Below are 20,948 nucleotides of genomic sequence, written 5' to 3'. Positions count from 1 at the left end.
GACTTATATGGGTCCAGAGTATTCAGTCAATGTAGCATATCCCCTTATGTGCTATATTAGATATCATGGGACCAGACAATAAAGTCTTTGGAACGCCCGCTCTGAGTAGTTTGAGCTAAAAGATTTAGTCAAAGGAACTGCTCACTTGATAGCCGCTCTTCATTTAAGTTATGCCGGGTCCCTTTTCGACACTGATGTGAAAGCTGAAACCGCTGTGAGCTGTGTAGCGGCTGGCTTGTCAGGATGGCTGAAGGCTGGCGGAACACGCTAGAGTCTGGACTCTGGTCTTGATGGTGTATTAAGCTCAACGGAGGTGCTCCCAGGGAGCAATTCAATTCTGGAGCACCGGTAGTCACACCAAGGGGTTAGCCAGGAATGTGATTGTGCAGGGTCCGGGATCATGCAGTAACACTCTGCGCAAGTCTCCTCATGGGAGTGTGCAGGTTAGGCATGCAGGCTTAGCTTCAGGGACACACTAATGCGTTTCTTTTTTCATTAGAGAATTTATTCAGAAGGTTGTCTATTAGCAGGAAGATGTCATACTTAAGGGGAATGTCTGCCAACCGACTTCATTCATTAATCCAGACAGCACCTGCAATCTATTTTGTCCCTGTTTAAGCTGCTTTTCCTGACACACATATATCTTATATAGAACTTGGTGTAGCAGACTAAAAAAATCATACTAATCAGATTTTATCATTTATTTTAATTTAAATTAAATTGTTCCGAATTGGAAAATATGCAAATAAAAATAAAAATGTTATATATGATAAACATTATACAGACTTCTGATTGATATATGTTACACCCCTCTTTTTCCCTTCATCCATATTATAATAGAAATAAGTAAATGAAGAAAATTATTTTTAATTGTTTTATGAAAAAAATATATAAATATAAATTGAAAATAAATATACATATATATATATATAGATAAATAAAATAAAAATAAAATAATCAAGTAAAATAAACTAATAAGGATAAAATAACCCTTTTATTGTGAGGTGTCTGTGACAAAATTGTACTGTAAAGAGGCACCATGGTTATATTCTTTCTCTGCGCTTCTTTCACCAGGAATAATGTATATTTTCTCTACCTAAGCTATTTTATTTATCTTTTGCTTTGGGACAGGCAGGGTTTTATTCGGTTAGCTCATACTTGCCAACATTTTAATTCTCCTCTCCAGAAGGAGATGCAGCTGACCATTTAGGGGGCGTGGCCGGGCCCTTTACGTCATTACATGCAGCAGCCTACTTTTAGCTTCATTATGGACCCGCAATTCCCGGTAATTATCTCCCCATCCTGCCCACTAAACTACCAGAACATCAGGAGTCTCCCGTGACCTCTGGGAGCTTAGGTAAGTATGGGTTAGCTACTTTCATTAATTAGGTTTAACATACAAAATCTATTCTTTATTTTATTATGTCACTTCTAATGTTCACAGGTATAACAATTACATTTACGTTGTTGGATACTGTACTGTACATGGGTGCTGATGCAGAGTAACTACTACGACAGTTGTAGCTTACTGTATCTTCCTTTAAATTTACATGGTGCATGCAGATTTGTGTGATTCTGCCACTTACACCTGCCTATGCCTGCATGGGCAGAACGGTGAGGGACATGGGTGTACTAACATGGGCATGTTCATGCAACAGTAAGGGAATACATGCAGTCTGGGCAGAGCGCATTAAAAACTGGGAAAGCCAAATATTTTAAGATGGTCAGCAGGTGCAAATAATGGATGATGACTATACGACAGCACTAACGAACCACTTGTGATTGCCTGTTGGAGAACACACCGCATTTACTGATTGGTGCTTTCTTGGTACTCAGGCATACAGTAGATTAGAACTTTTGTTTATATACTGCAATTATTTTTTTGCTTGCACCTGACGTGAAGTTTGTGCTGTAATTTATTTTGTAGTTTAGCTGATGCCTAATAGCAAATGTGTTTGTTGCATGTAAAGTAATTGGTTTACAATATGGTCTCAACTGGGATGTAAATGTACTGTGTCTGTTATGTGTGACCTGCCATAGACCAAATGCATATGTTACTGTTGCAGACCAGAATACATCTTGAGCTCCCCATTTTTATGTGCTTTTTTTAAAAAAAAAAAAAAGTACTATATTTCGCGATGCATCAGCCCAACAATATATTTCTTGCAGCATAGTAAAACATTGATGTCAAATATGTTTTTGCATCGGTGTTTTTTATTTTTTATTTTTTTTATTTATTTTGGCCTCTTAAATAATATTTAGTGGTCTTATTGTGTGTTAATGGACACAACTAATATTTATTGCTAAGAGGACTCCAAAATTATTATGTGTTACTAAGGGTATACGTATTACATTTATTAATGTAGAAAGAGGACACACATTAGTTTTATTACACCAAACGGGCCACATTTACATGTTTTAAAACCTCATGTCCACCAATCAGGGGCACATCTCTAAGTCTGGTGACCCCGCTGAAGATCCTGGCCAATGCTTAGTAGCATTACCAGTGTCGGACTGAAACATGAAAGGCCCACCAGGGAAATGCAGTGGTAGGGGCCCATGCTTAATGGAAGTCTTCCACCTGAGGGGGATGTGGACAGCCACCATAGATGCTTGGCTAACTATTAGGCAAATCTTGGTGTAGTATCTATAGAAGGGAATTAAGGGCCTGATTCAGACTTGGGAATAGAGAGAGATATCTCTCTCAACTCATCATCTTGGTGAAACCATGCTGCACTGCAGGTGGGGCAGATTTAAAATGTGCAGAGAGATTTAGATTTGGGAGGGAGGTGTCTAAACTGACATCTAAATTGTAGAGTAATAATAAAGCTGTGCAGTATTTGTGGGCTACATGCAAAAGCAGCCAGAATTTACCCTGCATGTAAAAAAATGTTATGTATTTACACCCCTTGCATTGCAATATGGTTTGTTAAGATTCACAGTTGAGAGAGATATCTCACTCTATTCCCAACTCTGAATCAGGCCCTAAGCCCCCATGCTGATCAGTGGTCCTGCTCCACCAGGTAACTGACTGTCTAGTAGAGTAACAATCTATAATTTGAGGTCTGGAATCTGACACCTGGTGGAGGGGGCTGGGCCCACAGGACTTCCCCTGTACCCCTGTGGGCCAGTCCAACCCTGAGCAGGACCCCACCCTGGATACGGGCAGAAGACCCTTTTTTTGTTTGCAGATGTTATTTGAAGATGCTAGTGGAGCAAATTTCTATTAATGTTACATTTACAACAATGTCATCCTAAGTGCTGGACAGGCTGTTTAAGTTCAGTTATGTAAACCATTAAACTGACAAGAATTTTTTTAAAAAGACATAAAAAATTATTGCTTTTATTATTTAATTAAGTCAAAAACATTTTTAAAACATATTTAAATATTTCAGTGAAAAAAAAGATATGCCTACATGATGTCTTGCATTTCTTCCCTGCGCCCATATATCCTCATTATAACATACCCTCCCACTTACCAAGTGGCAATAGATTTCCCAGTGTCAATAGGCTGCCCATTGGCAATACCCCCTCCCCCATATCAATAGGTCCCCATTGGAGAATGATCTCCTCCCACCACCAAGTGGCAATAAACTCCCTGTGTCAATCAGGGCCGGCAACAGAAATAATGGGGCCCGGAACACACATTTTTTAGGGGCCCCCATCCCCGTTTCCCTGCAGCCAGCCCCCTGTCAATGTCACTGCAGCCAGCCCCCTGTCAGTGCCCTTCTTGTGGCCAGCCCCATGTCATTGTCAGTGTCCCTGCAGTGTCCAGCCCCCTGACAGTGTCCTTCCGATGGCCAGCCCCTCCGCTTGCCAACCAGCTTCCACAGTGCAGCCCCAGTACTTACCTTGCCGCGGCTCCTCTGTCTAATGGCACAGCTGTGCCCCTGTGCACAACCTCAGGGCCCTGCACAGCTGTGCTCCTAGTCCCCCCCTGTCACCGGGCCTGATGTCAATAGATCCCCCCACTCCCCGTAACAATACTTGTCTTTGTGACATTAACCTCCCCAGCAGGCAGCAGCCATAGATATCTTCACTGTGACACTTACCCCTCCCCCTCATGTATGCAGTGAAGCAGATATTGGGGTTTCCAAGCCAACCTCTGCACTCAGAGAGCAGAGATCGCTGAATAGTGCTCAGAGGGGCACTTCAGTTCCCATCTTTAAACTTATTTTAACTTTACTGACTGGTGAATGCAGTTCAGAAGGCTGTTTGCACGTTACTCTGGGGTGTGAAATCAGTGTGTGTGTGTGTGGGATTAGCAGCAGGAATCAGTTCTGCTTTTTTTCCGCACTGATTTCTATATAAAATGCTGGGATACGCAGTAGAAGGGCGTGGTTGCATGGGATGTCAGATAAGTGGTTAATGGTAAATTCAGTCTCCATATACAATCACAATAGAGACTGTACACCATTTCTGTTAGTTACAGGATGTAAATAGATAAACATGTCACACATCAGGCTCTATGCTGATATTATGTCTGGACACTGACCATGGAATAATACAGGTTAATCCCTGCAGAGTTGCAAGGTAGTATAGAAGTAAGGCCAGGCAGACAACTATGCAGCCAGAAGTAACTGTGCTAAGAGATATTCCCAGCCAATTATGTGGCCTCAGGTACCCTGTACCATACCTCTTGCCTGACCTGACATCAAAATGACAGCCACAATTTGAAGGGACATACTGTATCACTTAACTCACGTGAAGTTGGGACGTATGTTCCATGGTAAGTGGGTGCTACATGCACCAGTAGCAGGTGCCCCTGGTGCATGCAGACATTCAAGAGCATTCTAGTGGCAACCTAACTCCTTTAGAAGAAAGCCCCTAATGTGACAAGACCACACCTTTTTTCAGACCAGGTGTGACCAAGTCCCACTGTACAAATTTTAAATGTTGGGAGGTATGCGTTATCAGGGGACCAGAGGTGAAATATGGCCTCCATATATTGTCAATGCATATAAGATTACTTTTATTAAAGTACTTAAATCTTACTACACAGGCAAGGGAAAACTCATACAGGAAGGGATCGTCATCCTTGTGGACAGCCACTCATCTCCTGATCACACATGTTGAACACCTACCCTCCAACATGACCCGTTCCACCAAGTACAAAATGCTCCTGGACTTCCCTCTTTATTTAAGATTGCAGTCACCTGTGTTGAACTATATACTTGATGAGAAGGGTGTTTCAACACAGGTGTCTGCAATCATAAATTAGGTGGGAAGTCCAGGAGCAGAGCATTTTGTACCTGGTGAATGGGTCATGTTGGAGGGTCTGTGAACAATCTGGCATAAATAGATGAGTTTCCCTGCAGAAAGGAGAACAGCAACAAAAGGCAGCTTTCCCACAGCTCCCTCTTGTGTTGGAGAATGGAAACTATGATTTAACATTGATTTAGATGGCAATGCTAACTCATTCTCTAAACTAATAATAACTAAAAATAAAACAATATAGGAACTGATGCACAGTTGCACACAATTCTGTTTTGTGAATGGATCTTGCAGTTCTTAGCACTGCGTATGCTTCACAACCGATCACACGCATCTATGGGCACTTCCAAGTCCTATGCGTTTCAGTCATCCCATCTCCCCTTGTGGCTGAATGGATGAAACTGGGTGTCAATGGGGTGCTCACATGGAGGCTAAGCTTAGTGAGAGCAGGTCAAGGTTGTGTTAAGTTGTGCATAAACAAGATCCGTCTGATAGGGATGATGCAAGTGCGCACTGATAATGATGATGGCTGTGAAACCAAACGTATGGATAGGGGCAGTCTGGCCGCATAAATGCGACAACTCAGCATATGGCTGAATAGTCGCATTTAGTTCTGTGCACGCATGCAGGTATAACTGCGAGCACCATGCGTGCAGCTCTGAATGAGCCCCATAGTCTCCACTACAGAATATATATTTGTTACACCTGTAAGGTCCCAATGTTGGAAAATTAGCAAAATGCAGGAAAATATATGTTTGCTTTAGACATCTGGTTAAGCCTGTCATGTATCTTCCATGTGCGTTTCATGTGTTGATGTAAATTTTGAATGTAACATTTACATATTAGGGCACAATGGTAGGACCAAACCTAATAGAAACTATCCATCCTATTTTTAATGTGTACCAGAAATTAGTAAGCGACTGAAAAGTGCATTAGCTGTGATTATTAGTCAGTGAGCTCTAAATGCTTTATAATTTGCAGAATACAATTTCAAGGATTGTATTAATGCATCTAAGGGAGAAATTCAAATACACCCAATAAGATTTCAAAAGGGAGGTAGCCTTGGGCTTTATAGCACAGAATCTGTGAAAAGTTAATGAATTTGTGCGTCAACAGGTTTGCGGCACCTGTTAACACCTAGTTATCTGGGATTTTTATTCACTGCTTGTGCAGTGGTAAAAAAAAAATTCCAGATAAGTGCTTCACTTTGGGGCTAATTGTATTGCCTCGGGGGATCGATTAGTGTACGGTAAATTAACGCGGTTAATTGAATTCCTCCCTTAGTAGCTAAGGGGAGAATCGCAAAAAAGTTTTATTTTGTTTACTCTATATTTGCTTGTTGCTTCTCCTTAAATGAGCATAAATGAATAACCTATTAATTTATTGGTCTTAAAAATTCCTTATATATCCCCCAAAAAAATCTATCTATCTATCTATCTATCTATCTATCTATCTATCTATCTATCTATCTATCTATCTTTCTGTCTGTCATGATGCACTCATCTAAACTGCTAAGTCAACATACCTTTCTTGCAGCACATTGATAAATGAACTCTGGTGAATATAGGAAATAAATTGCCCTCCTTGACAAACAGCATTCACTACTTTTTTACACATTTATTTTAACAAAATTATTTATTTTTTATAAGAGCTAATTCAGATAATATATTGTCCTGACTGACAAGAAAAACACTGTCATATATTGTATAAAGATGTTTGCTAAAATAAATTGCATGAAGTCTTAATACATATACATTTAGTATATTAGAAAACAAAAATCAATAAACACATTACAGAATATGTTACACTTACAGGAAGAGAACTGGAAAAGTGGATAGTACCAATCTCCTATCCCTGCCATTATTGGACTACCCATATCATAGTGCCACAGTGTGCCAGTCAGCTGACCAAGAATGCCAAAGACCAAGCAAATATGGTTGGCCATTTGGAGGACATGATAGTCAGATCTTATAATATGGATTTTTCCAAGTTACTCTTAAGCTGGGTACACACCTAAAGATCTTCTGTCTAACCATCCAACTAGTTGATTGGTTGGAATGAAAATCTGGCAACGTATGGGTGTAACAGATGATCAGCAATTTGCTCCTAAATGCCAGAAAACAGACGAAAATGGTCGTCAGACAAGTTTGTTAAATGTTTGATCTAAACAATTTGTTCAAACAACAGTTTTTGTCCATTTTCCGGCGTTTGGGAGAAGATTGCTGATTGTCATTTGCTTTCATACCTTACTAGATTTTCATTCCAGCCAATCAACTAGAGCTGCACATCTAATGCCTCTGCTTTAAATATGTATTGATGCAACGAGTGCAGCAGGAAGAGCCAATCAACTGTAGCTTTCCATGTGTCTAATAAGTGCATTACTGTGGCCTAGAAATCCAGCATGCTGCCACCACATGGTGAAAACATACATTAAACTTTGATTAAGAATGAGGGCGGGATGCAGCAAAGCGAGAAAAGCAGTCAAACCTTGAAAATGCGGGTTTGGCCGCATTTTTCATATGCACCAAGCCCTGGAGTGAATCGCATTCCGGGGCTTGGTGCATATGAGAGATGCCGATCCTTCTTGGTGTTACCCTATAGAAGTCTATGGACTTCTATCGGGAGAGTGCTGAGAGAGGGATTTAATGGATCCCTCCCAGCATCCATCGTGGTGCGTGCTTCCTTCTGCACATGCGCAGAAGGATGCCAGAGGCAGGGGCTGTCCAGCTTAATCACCCACAAATATTAACTCCTGGTGGACTGTGGCCGCATTACACTGGGGAAGGTTCTCCACAAAGTATCCTAGACCAGAGGTTCCCAAACACGGTCCTCAAGGCACCTCAATAGTTCAGGATTTAGAGATATCCATGGTTGAGCACAGGTGGTTAAATTGAATTGTCTGAGGTACTAATTAAGTCACCTGTGCTCAACCATGGATATCTCTAAAACCTGAACTGTTCAGAAGCCTTGAGTACCGCATTTGGGAACCTCTGCCCTAGACTTTTCTCTTGGTCTAGGCACCTGACTCTGTCATTTAGCCTAGTGGCGTCACAAGGGGGGTGCGGGACGCACCCTGGTGTCACCCATCAGTGAAAGGAGCGGGGTGCTGCACTGTAACATTACGTGCATAACTCGGTTCCTGACAAAGTGAGGGAGTCGGCACTGCCCGCAGAGTGGTCCCCGGGTGCAGTTCCCAACTCCGGGACTCCCCCTCCAGCGGAGCTCCCCAGTTGTTACGGGGTTCAACCCACGAGGTCACGCCCCTTCTGCAAGACCATGCCCCTTCCAGGGGGCCACGATCTTTCCGCAGGGCAGCGAGGCCTTGCAGCCTTTCTCCTGCCACGCGGCTCTGCCCCGTGCTCTAAAGCCCTCCCCGCACTGGGTGCAAAAGCAGGGAGGGACACCAGTGACCTAGCCCCCATGATGTTGTGATCCAGAAAATACAGACCCTTAGATACACAACTGGGTTAATCAAACCCACAACTGCAGTTTCAGAGCATGTTATTACAGAACAGTAGAGTACACTATGATAAATATTAATTCTGTTCTGCAAATTCTACCATTGTACAGAAGATTCAGACCTCACTGTAATATTTGCAATGTATAGAATGTCAGGATATTACTTTGTACCAGTAAAACACACACATTTGTTCTGATAATACACAGGATCATGAGCCCTGCCTGCAGATAAATTATTATTGATTAGTCCAGCGAGAAACCATTACATGCTAAATGGCTGCAGCATAGTTAACAGCAGTATTAGAAAAAAATTAGCGCACTCTGCACATGATCAAGGGCCCAGGTCATTACTCCTTACACTGCTCCTATCAGCCCATGTGTACATTCTAAACAATAGGGATATACTGTATGTGCACATATGTGTCCTAATGTCATGCCTCACTCCCTTTTAACACAGAAGTGCTTAGAGTAAGGGAAACTGGTATAGGCATTTCTCTGAGGCAGCATGGTGGACTGGGTAAGTGTGGGTGTGTTTGGGGGGGAGGTTGGGTATATAATATTGTGAGACTGGAATTATATTGGAGAATATGGATGAAATTAGTTTATTCATTAAGGATGAGGGATTGTTGATGGATTGAGTATGAAGCGTTAATGCCTGATGGATGATGAATTATAGGTTAACTAGTAAGCCCGTCAAAATGATGGGACATTGTCGAGTCCGTGAAAAGTCCCATTTAAGTGTTTAAATGGGACATTTTTTGTTCATATCTGCTAGGCTGCTTGGGGGGCTGCGAGTAGAAATGTCAGCGCGGACGGCTGTGCATTCCCCAAGGAAGCATCAACTGAATTGCTCCGTCAGGCGCCATCTTGTGGCCACCGGCGTGCAACACACTTGAATTCTCCCCATAGAGGTGAGGAGCAGTGTTAGCCTTTTATATACGTAATTGATGAATGATGAGTGGTTAATATTCACTTTTAAAACAAACCCTAATGAAAGACCCTGAATGTGGATAATTTGTATCATTTCTGAACATGGGTAATTATTCAGGAACATATTTTCCTTGTGTCAAAGATGTTGGTTCTCTGGTAGATTCCCTACTAGCACTTATGGTTGTGTTACTTGTCATGGACACCAAGGCCTTGCTTGATACATGATGCTATTGATTGTTATTGAACTATAAATCATATCATATACAGATGAATGAATTATGTTGTATGGTATAGTAGCTCTTCATTTATCATTTAAGAATTTGCAACATTCATGCATACAGTAGATAGGCCTGTACCTGACTCTTGCAATCGGCGATTGCTATGTATAGTATCTGTATGAGAACCGTCTCGTAGACAACATTATTACACTACAGTACCTTCACGCTCTCATGCCGGAAATAGTGCATTAAACGGCATTCCTTCTGTGCACTTAATGAATGGTGAAGGTTTACTGCAAGGGTTGACACATTGAGTTCATCATAATAAGGCACGTCAGCAATTCCATAATGATTCTCTTCATTTTATGCACTGTATTATAAGCATCACATGAACAGGCTTGTCAGGACAAGGCCTTTCTTTATATCATAGGCTTTAGGAAGGGATCCCTGATTGGTGGAAGAACAATTCCTTTTCTTTCTAGCTAACAACCACTTTGGTTTTCAGAAATTGGCAAAAGCAATGTGAAAATGGCTTATTCCAAAACCAGAGCATTCTGCGAGATCTGTTTTGTTCCTGGACAGATGGTATCTGAAGAATTATACACAATATTGAAACCATGTTATTAAATCTGTGATATTAAATCTGCTGCTGCTATACGTCTTCACATTTCTCCAAATATTAAGGTAGAGATTGCTAGTTTTCCTGGACACTTTGGGAAGCGATGGAAAACCAGCGATGTCACTGGACGCACAGTGCTTTTGCCTGTGGCACTCTGCGGCCATTGAATTATAGATGTACTCTCCTGTTTGATTAAACGTAAGACACAGTAATCGCTTTTCCCTTCTTCATGTGATTATACAGATATATACCACTATACAGAACTAATCACAAACTTCTTTGTACATCAAATCCTTGTAAACCGTATAAATATTACAGCAGTTTGAGAAACAAAAAGTGTGATTTTAACTACTTCCTTGAGCTGTGGCTTTTAATGATCATAAATAATGTAGCCTTAAAGTAAACAACACCATTTTCATGTTGCACTATGGTGGAGTTTTTTTTTTTTTTTTTTAATCTCTGATCGAATTGCTGGAAATGGAGCTGGATCCGGCAACCAAGGTCTGCGCACTGCCAAAGCTAATTCCATGTCATCCGGTGTCCAGTTACAGACTCAGTTATTTATTTTTTTACTTTGTAATCCAGAAGCCGGGATAAATATTTTGCCCTAAAAACCAACATGTTTCAGCACTGAATAGCAGGACGGGACGACATTCAGATCCAAGACATTGTCAGATATTGCCAGAAGAATTCTGCTGTGTGATGAATCATTAATGATCTCTGAAAGTCATAATGGCCTGTCATTAATGCCCATTAATGATCTCTGTTTACCACCAGTAGGGGCTTGATGGTTCTAGCCAATACCTTAGAGAATACTTTAAATATGCCTTAAACTTTCCCTGTCTATTCGCCTGCTGCAAATGTAGACTGCAGCTGTGCTTGTTCACTTCGACTCCAAACCAAGATGTCTTTGGGGTTAAGAAAGTCCAATTCAGGTAAGTTGTTCTCATTTTATAAAAGTATTATTTCCAAAATAATTGTAAAAGAAACTTTTATAAAAAAAAATTAAGTAAATCTTTTTTTGGCTTCACTATTGCAAAACATAATACAATCTCTGGCCGATATATATTAACAATAAAGGCTTATTATTAGATTTTTTTTATTGTTATCATGTATAGTTTTCTTATAATCCCTTTTAACAAACTCCATTTTCACTCTAGCTACAATCATAGGTAATTACTGTACAAATTGTTTATTTATCCTATATCAGTCTGCGATCTGGATATATAATTAGTGTCATACAGTTTACAGTACTGTTTTTAAATACAGAATTCTACCGCTGCTTATGAAAACACTAATTGTTTTTATGGAAGTGTTCAGATGGGACATTGTAATGGTAATATGTTAAATTGCAGGTCGTAAAAGTGTATTTGTTCTACTTGTCGTTAATATAGTGGAACATTTTTTTCCATATATAACGTAAGCTGAATTTACTGTATGAACCAACGCCCATAAATCTGAATATAAGCCAAGACATCCTATATCTCTCTGGTACATAGAGCAGCAGTGAATTCAGTTAGGCATTTACTAATAGCATCCTGCCGTTTGTTCTGCTGATGAAGAAACTGGTTGATATTAGATTTATAGAACAGATGTCACTATAATTTAGGTATTATGTTAGTATTTTGAGTAATGTGTGTATATTATCAACAAAGCAGAGCAGACACTTCAAAATATGTTTGCAATGGATTGTATATTGTGATAATCTTTGATGATACATTATTTCATTACATAACTTTTACTTTGGCTAGTAGTTGTTCTGAAAAATTAAAGGGGAGGGTGTATTCATGAAAGCTTGGACAGAGATATAATTTGTGCAAGATAAAGGGGTGTATGTACTAAGCATCGAAGAGAGACAAGATGGATGGAGATTAAGTACCAACCAATCAGCTCCCAACTGTCATTTTTCAAATAAAACCTGTAAAGTGACAGTTGGGAGCTGATTGGTTGGTATTTTGCTCTCACAATTTTATATCCCTTCAGACTTTCAGGAATAATTATTCTCCACGATTTTATTGTAAGCTTGTACAGAAGTCATTGTCTGTGTAGCGTTCCGTCTTGTTAAAGTACTGACAAAGCTTGCACAAAAGTAATGCTTGAAACCTGAAAAATAGGTCAGCATTATGGATAGTGACCCAGTACATAAACACATTGGTGTCCTGACTCTAAAACATGCCAGCTGCCCATTGGCCCGGCTGCTAGTCTCAGCTAGTGTTAGGACACACTGACAGGATGTGTGGTTCAAAAAATAGCACAAAAATACTTTTGAATTAATACTGTATTTCCTCATCAGCCAGTGTTGACGTTTATTTGTGTACATTTTATTCCAGTGGAAAAAAAAATATCACAGTATTGTAATTGTCCAAGTTCAGCAATTCATTCATTATTAACTGATCTAGATGGTAAACCTTATTCTCTACTTGGCTAATAATTCTGGGTGGTGACATAAATGAGCTGCTTATCAGCTGACGCCCTTTCTGGTTTATTGTTGTTTTCTCAGACACCATGAGAGCGCTTACTTATTGATTGGCCCATTTTTAAGCAGAGACAGCTTCAAACATTTGGTCTTAAAATATGTTTCTCTTGAACTGAAAGGGCACTTGTCCTTTTTGTTTCTGTACTCACTGTTCAATACATCTTCACTTGGACGTGATTTAAAATAGTCCATGAACTACTGTCTCTGTCTTAAATAATAAAACGTCACTATTGTATTAAGTTAATTGTGATATTAGTGATATTAACTGTTGTAGGGAAGTGTCTACTAAGGACAAGCACAGGGTTTTCTTATTATATTTATATATGTATATATATATATAAATATATATATATATATATATATATAGTAAACAGCAGAGGTGGCACTCAGGGACTTAGTATTCAAGAAAATAAGAAAAATATGCGCGCAGTGTACCTACAAAGTCCTGTGTCGAGAGCAGCCGAGCGCTAGAGAGACCCTATTTCTCTAATGTGGACAACTGGATATAAACAAATTGCGCAAAGCGCTCACCTTGTGTGCTCTAGATATTAAGTCTCATGCATGTAATGCTAATGAACTAAAAAAAATCTGTAAGTGGGATTGACTGAGGAAAAAAGACAATAACTTTTAACACTAAATATGTGTTTATTATATAAAACAAAGAGTACTGTACATTTTTCAGGGTGTTTGAAATTATAGGTTTGCAGCCTTACCTCATACTGTACAGATCACTTTTGTCCTAAAGTGTCTTCCTGGCACCGTTAACTCACCAACAATTGCCTTTGTTTTAGAATTTGTGATTTCAAGCCTCCAAGTAATTAATATGTCCTATTGGTGTAGAATCTGGGTGATTACAATAGGTACTAGCGGAATGTGAAAGCGTTTAGTCCACACAGCAGGTCCTTAACAGGTTTACAGGTTTATTGGTAACAGGGGTAGCACACACAGTAGTGGCTAGATCAGCAGTAATGCAGGTAATATACAGCAGTAATCAGTCTCACCTGTGAGGAGCTAAATACTGCACAGCCATGCAGCACCGTGACACTCAACACAGTAACGCACGTAGGGTCATGCATGTGCCGTGATGATATCCGCTGGTGTCACAGCACAGTGGAGAAGGAGACAGCACAGGAGTGCACCACTCTCTAAATTCCCCCCCTCACTTAGGACTATCTTTGGTCACATAAAAATAAAATACTACACTTTAATTAAGCCCTTTAGAAAAGTTCACCTGTAACCAAATGCAAGGGGTTATGCAACAAATAAACAGTGAAACATATCAACATATCAAATAAATTTCATATTTTCTAAGGAACACATTTAATAGTTGTGACATCAGCCCTTCCTTAACATATCAGTAGCATTATATTTGCTTGCTACAAAGTAGAAGCTATTATAGATTTTCTCTCCCCTAACTCGCGAGTGAAGTGGTGTCTATTAGCAATGTGCTCAGACCATCCATGCTTTGTACTGTAGAACAAGTCAATTGCGCCCTTGTTGTTACAGTCTATGTTGATAGTCTCATTCTGACTAAGAAGAAAAGAGTTAATTCCCAGAAAGTCTAGTGTAAACATAAAGCTTACTTGGCTGTTTCTGTATTGCCATGTATTCCGCCTCAGTGGTGGATAGGGCTACAGTGGGTTGCTTTCTGCTTGCCCAGCTGACAACTGCACCTGCTGGTACAAACAGGTATCCCGTGTATGAATGACAGTCATCATCCTCATCTGATCTCCAGTCAGCATTATAATGTAGAATTCCCAGATTTTGAAAACTCTAAGTTGAACTTTTTTAAGTACGTTAGGATTATTTTAACTGCAGTCAAGTGTTGTTTACATGGGGTAATGGCACATTAACTCACCAGGCTGACAGCATGTGTGATGTTTGGACAAGTTTCTCCACTTGCATACATTAAATTTACAACAGCATTCTGATAAGGGATTTCTCTCATGTCCTCTATCTCTACCTCGGTTGTTGGTGACAGTTTTGTGCCTTTGTAAATGAGACTACTGACTGGATTTGCATCTGACATTGTATACTTTTTACCAAAAATTCACTTGTTCTTGACTATCTTGCAGTGTCTAAGCTTGTTAACAACAGTCCATGTTTTGTTGTCATGCAATGATGCCATTTCTTTATCTATTGCTGATTTCAATTCCTCCCAGTTGTTGTTTGACTTTGCTTCTTAGATATTTTGGGGTTCACAAAATGCTACATTTGCAAACTCATAATATGTCTTAGGGGATTTACCTTTATTGTTTCTCACAGAACTCCTGCTCTGTATTTGGGTATCTTAGACACCCTTCCAGCTGTCAGTATATCCAGTGTAGCAAGTTTGTGCTGCAATTCTTGTTCTTGCTTCACATTAGGTAGTGCTGTTTCATAGAACATCACATGTCAGGAATTTATAAGCTTTTTGTTAGTAATATCCCGTAGTCTGTATCTGTCAATATTCAAGCATGATACACTCCAGGTACTTGGGAGCCATCTTACATCACATCTCTTTGGGTATGTGTAAATACATTCTGCACCCAACAACTCTGAGAAGATTTACATTTTGCTTACTTCCAGACCGTTCTTCTAGTGGAGTTTTGCCTTTTACAGCTGGGGTGGGTGTACCACATACATCTATATGTACCAATGCTAGCAGTGGCTCAGCTATGGTTGCTGACTTTGGGAAGGGACAGTGGGCTTGCTTTCCCATTATACAGCTCTCACATGCCAATCTCTGTTTTATTCCCATTACCACCCCATCAAGCAGTTTCTGGACATTATCATACCCAAGGTTGCCTAGTCGCATGTGCCACAGCTCCATAGATTGGCTTGAATCACAGGCCACCATCACATTATACTTCTCCAAGTCTAGGATGTATAGTTGCTGGCACCAGATTGCTGTTGCTATCACATTGCTTATTTTATTCTGCACAACACACTGGCCCTCTACAACCTTGACCTTGAAACTTTTGTCTTCTTGGACACTTATGGCAATGAGGTTGGTCCCCAAATCTGGAATGAATAACACATCCTGGATGGTTCACCTTTAATTCTCAGGTGCATCATTATTGACTATTTTAAAGTCACACGTGCCCAATGATGTAAACCATTCTTGATTGCAATTGAAATGCCTGATTGCTCCCAAGTCCATGTACCAACAAACCTTCCTGCAACTGTCTGTGACATTTAAAGCTGACTCGTTCTTTTTATCACACTTCTTCTGTGTGCCGTCTGAATCTCTCAGCCTGTATTAAGAGGCTTTATGTCCCACTTTGTGACATATGAAATACTTGTACTTAGGCCTTTTGGGCTTAGTGTCTTTTGTGAGTAAAGCAGAACTCTTAACATTTGTATCAACTGGCATGCGTTCCTGGAACTTTATTCCTTTATGATCTTCATTGATAGATTAGTCATTGATAGCTTTGAGATGCCAACTTTCAGGCTGTATGGTCTTTGCATTTGCGATAGAATTGTTAACACTACAAAATCCATGCACTATTGGTTGCAACATCAACATTTGCGGTAGCAAGGGTCTACTGTAGCTACTCTTCTCAAATCCATCTAATTAAGGTCTCTGCAGCTGTGGATTTGTGATTGGGAACAGAGCAGCATTCCCAACATGCCCGTGACACTCCTCTAACAGCCTCTTTTTGCGATCACTTTAGGTCACCTCCCAGTCTCCACCCTGAAATGCCCAGGGATTGCAAACCCCTTCTCAAGTGTTAGTGACGACATTTGTAATTGCAATTGCCATTGAACACTTGGGTTCACGCATGCACAATAAGAATTCCTCTGACTTTTCTCACATGTGCAGTAACAAAGAAATTGCTCAACTGCGGGAACATGAAAACTGCGTCCATCTCTAAATCAGGCTCTGTGTATGCCTCAGGTTTATCCTCCTCAACAAACCTTTATCTACATATGCTGCTTGCAGGGCTATCCACATGTCATGTGCTGAAACTTTCCCATGAATTGTGTAATACACATGCTGTTCCACAGCTAGGCCTATGCCATGGACCAATCTGCTTCATCAGGATTTGCATTGTTACCTGAATCATTTGTGATTTTCCACAGCTTCTCTTGATTCATTTGCATCTTCATAGTGAACTTCTATGTGGCACAATTCTGTGAACCTCTCAATTTTATGAAGGTTATGCTAGCTGCTGCACTGTGAATTGTCTGGTTTGATGCAAACAAAGAGGAATTCACTGTATTCTTTACACACAGTGCAAGCATGCTGAGTCTATAACCTATCGATATGGGCTATTGGGTGATAACCTGTGTGATTACAATAGGTACCAGCACAATGTGAAATGGAGTTTAGTCCACAAGTGGGTGCCTAGCCAGGCTTGCAGGATTAATGGTAAATCAGTAACACACACAGTAGGTACAGATGTACTCAGTGGTTGTAACAGCGATGGCTATATCAGCAGTAATGCAGTTAATATACACCTCTGAGGAGCTAAGTACTGCACAGACATGCAGCGCCATGACCCTCAAAATAGTAACATGCACAGGGTCACACATGCACCATGATGTCATCCCATCAGGATAACAGCACAGTGGAGAAGAAGACAGCCCAGGAGCGCACTCCTCTCCACTATATATAATTTTGCATATTTATAAAAAACAGCTTTCAACACTTCTACTGCTGCCAGCCCTGCCCCCTGGCATGATGTCACAGGTTGGCGGTGGGGTATGCACAACGCTCCGGAAAGCACTGCTCCAGTGCTACTATAGCAACAATAGAGATAGGGGCGGAGACTTAGAAGACTACCCCTGATGGCATATACCCAGCATATAGCGACCTGTGTCTGTAACTTTGTCATCATCATATTTCAGGGCCTGTTAAATAATTAACCGGTTTTATTTATCACTGCAAGAAAAATATATTTCCGTAGTTATTCTTGAGTCAGGGATCTGGTCTGAATGGCACTAAATCTGTTCTTTATTATTTATTAGCCTGTACTACCAAGTACTTCAGTCTGAAACTAGGGGGTGAGGAATTATTTAAAAGAACCAGACTGACTATGGTCATTTGTGAAATCATGACATTCCTCTTTTACTTCATAATAATCAGTAAATTAATGTCAGAAAAGGCAAAGAGTTATCTCTTTTTGGCCTGGTAATCATTATTATTTTTAGCTGCCTTCCTGTTGCCATGGTAGAGGTACTAAACAAAAGAAGCCTAAAAGTTTTTATTTCACGTTTAGTCATGCTGTCTTCATGCTGTCCCTTCCAGTCTCTGTAGTCTATATTTCATTAAGTGACTGCCCCTATACCCGCTTCTTGACCCATGGTTTTGTTTTTTTTTTTAAATAAAATTCTTCAGTTTGTCAACTGTCTTCCCCTTATACTAATATCAGCCCATTGGCTTTTTTGTCTTATTTTGCCCATTTTGCTGCATAGCTATTCCTTTGTCTGTCTTCTTATTCTGATTATCTCATGTTTAGCCGCTTGTCTCTAATGCACATTTTGGAGCCTTTTGAGTTAAGAGTTGTTGCAAGATATCTATTTGGGCGGGGAGACGGTTCCTGTTATCCTGTACAGCATGCCTGGTGTAACCACACAGCTGTCCCAGTGTGACCTGACTGAAAGCAAGGCAGATGGAAAGTTTAGTAGTGTCTAGAATTAGGCAATACACTGTACATGAAACATATTCACCATAGACAAGTAAATAATTGTCACAGCAAGGCATTACATAGGAAATGTGTTCTATTCTAGAAGGGTGGAGGATTCATAGCTAACATGTCAACAGAAGAGTCTTAAAGGCAGACAGGACCTATTGTTATACTCAGTCTTTGCCTCCCAGATGTGTCTCTTTATATCCCATAGTTCCTCTGCCCTTTTCTACTTCTCAGTTATATGTAGTATTGGAATTAAATAATTATGTATAATCATCGTCATTGCTCTAATAGTGCCTGATTCAGCGTTCCACGCAATTCCACTCTGGACAGATCTGATGATTTTTAGCAATGGCACATTCGTCGGAACCTGTACACGTAACTTTAAGCATTGGCAGGTGATGCGGAGTCTTACACATCTCAGCCGCATTTCCGCTGGTGGCTGAGTGATGTAACTGGATGGCAACAGGGTGATTACATGTACTGTAGGATAGGAGTAGGCAGAATTGCAGTCTATTCAGAGGTAAGCGTTCAAAGAGATCTGTCTCATAGGGCTCCGCAGAGGCCTATTTATTTATCAATATTATTTTTACAAAAAAATTTGAAAAAGGGTGTTTTCACACCCTTTTCACATTGTTTTATTATCACATAAATCTATTAAAGGGCAATTAGAGTAGGTTTCATGAAAAACCTCTCTAGGCCCTTTCATTTGAATATTTTTAGTATGCAGATTGTATCTCTCTTTTAATGGGACATGTGATCTGCCTGAGATTTACTAAGCAGAAATTGTAAAAAATTAAGTGGAAAAGCCCTGTGATAATATCGCCATCTGCAGATGGCGTTATCGGGGCTTTCCCCATGGTCCCCTGGCTCCTGCTTTGACATCTGAAATGTGGATTGTAGTAAATAGGGCCCTAAGCGATTACGGCTACTTTCACATCTGGCCGGATAGATGCGTGCAGGTCTGAATACAGGCAGAGATCCGCATTTATTTCCAAGCATGCAATGCAGCCGCAGATACGGAAAAATTCTTTACCATTCTGAATCATGCCCATAATGTTTACCTGAATCATACTTTTGTATCAGTAGTACATATTACTGCTACCTGTGGTTATTTTCATATGTGTTACTCATAAAGGGCGGGATTTACTAAAGGAAAAATGTGGTAAAAACCCAGTTTTCGGGGTTTTTACCGCATTTCCATATGTACTAAGCCCTGGCCACCCTTTTTTCGACATGGAGGGTAACGCCAGAAAATCCTGGTGTTACCCTATAGAAGCCTATGGGCTTCTTACCGCACCCCGCTCCCGACGGTTTGCCCCCGCCTCGCCGCCATCCAGCGCTGGCCCCCACTCACCTGCACTCCATTGTCGCCGGCCCCTACTCCTCCTGTGCGTCATCCGCCTCCTCTTCCCCTAATCTTCTTCCGGGTGAAGGGAGGAGGAGGAAGAGCCCGGGGCTTCCTGCACATGTGACCAACAGGAAGTTCCCGGGGCTTGGAGAGGATGGGGTCCCACGGAGACCCCGTCACCTGGCGTCGGCTATTTTGCAAAGGGCAGCTCTTATCGCAAGAGCTGTCCTTTGCGATACTAATCGCATATGTTAGTACATATGCGATTAGTAACGTTACGGTGACTGGCGGAATGGTCCCCGCAACCTTAGTACATCCCGCCCAAAGAGAGGTGTGTTTTGTTGATTCATTCTAGACATATACAAAGTTGTGCATGTGCATCCGTATGCACATCTAAAGTAGAGATGAGCGGTTCGGATTCTGTGGAATCCGAACCGCTCCGAACATTGGGGATCTGAGTCCACCCGAACCCTGTTCGGGTGTTCACCGCCTGACTCGGATCCCCGTTCGGGGCCGAACGGCGGCCGCCTGATGTCGGATTCTCACTAGAGAATCCGACATCAGGTCTCCTCGCGTGTAGGGCAGAGCGCAGTGATAGCGCTCTGTCCTACACAGACACAGACACACAGCCGCCAGCGGCAGCTGTGTGTTTGTCACAGCAGCCAATGAGAGTCACACAGACTCTCATTGGCTGCTGTACGGAGGGAGCCGGCTGGAGCTCACACATGAGCTCCGTCTTCCGGCTCCCTCCGCAGCGTGTGACAACAGAGCGGACGGCGCGGGAGCGGGGAATCAGGTAAGTTTTTTTTTTTTTTACTTGTCAAAGGTCCGGGGGCGCTACTGGGGGGGTCTGCTACTGGGGGGGCCTGCTACTGGGGGGGCTATACTACTGGGGGGTCTGCTACTGTGGGGGCTATACTACTGGGGGGGTCTGCTACTGGGGGGGCTATACTACTGGGGGGGTCTGCTACTGGGGGTCCATACTATTGAGGGGCCTGCTACTGGGGGGGGGCTATACTACTGGGGGGGGGGTCTGCTACTGGGGGGGGTCTGCTACTGGGCGTCC

At 41.3% G+C, this 20,948-nt stretch overlaps 1 protein-coding gene across 6 annotated transcripts in view; it reads left to right on the top strand.

Annotated features, from left to right (window-relative positions):
• FGF13 (fibroblast growth factor 13) overlaps positions 1-20,948 on the top strand; it is a 421,117-nt gene that overhangs the window by 298,378 nt on the left and 101,791 nt on the right. The window contains exon 1 of one of the 6 annotated variants that reach the window (XM_088465792.1): positions 11,303-11,375. The exons of the other annotated variants lie outside the window; for them this stretch is intronic. Within the exon in view, the coding sequence (XP_088321918.1) occupies positions 11,345-11,375 (31 nt within the window). The 5' untranslated portion in view covers positions 11,303-11,344. Of the gene's footprint in view, positions 1-11,302; positions 11,376-20,948 lie in introns of those variants that run through there. 6 annotated transcript variants of the gene reach the window in all.

Source organism: Taudactylus pleione, unplaced genomic scaffold (assembly GCF_031769625.1).
Source record: "Taudactylus pleione unplaced genomic scaffold, aTauple2 ptg000064l, whole genome shotgun sequence".
In the NCBI taxonomy this organism is placed as follows: Eukaryota; Metazoa; Chordata; class Amphibia; order Anura; family Myobatrachidae; genus Taudactylus; species Taudactylus pleione.
Note: the sequence above shows the minus strand (reverse complement) of the source record. Positions and strands in the feature narration are given on the sequence as shown.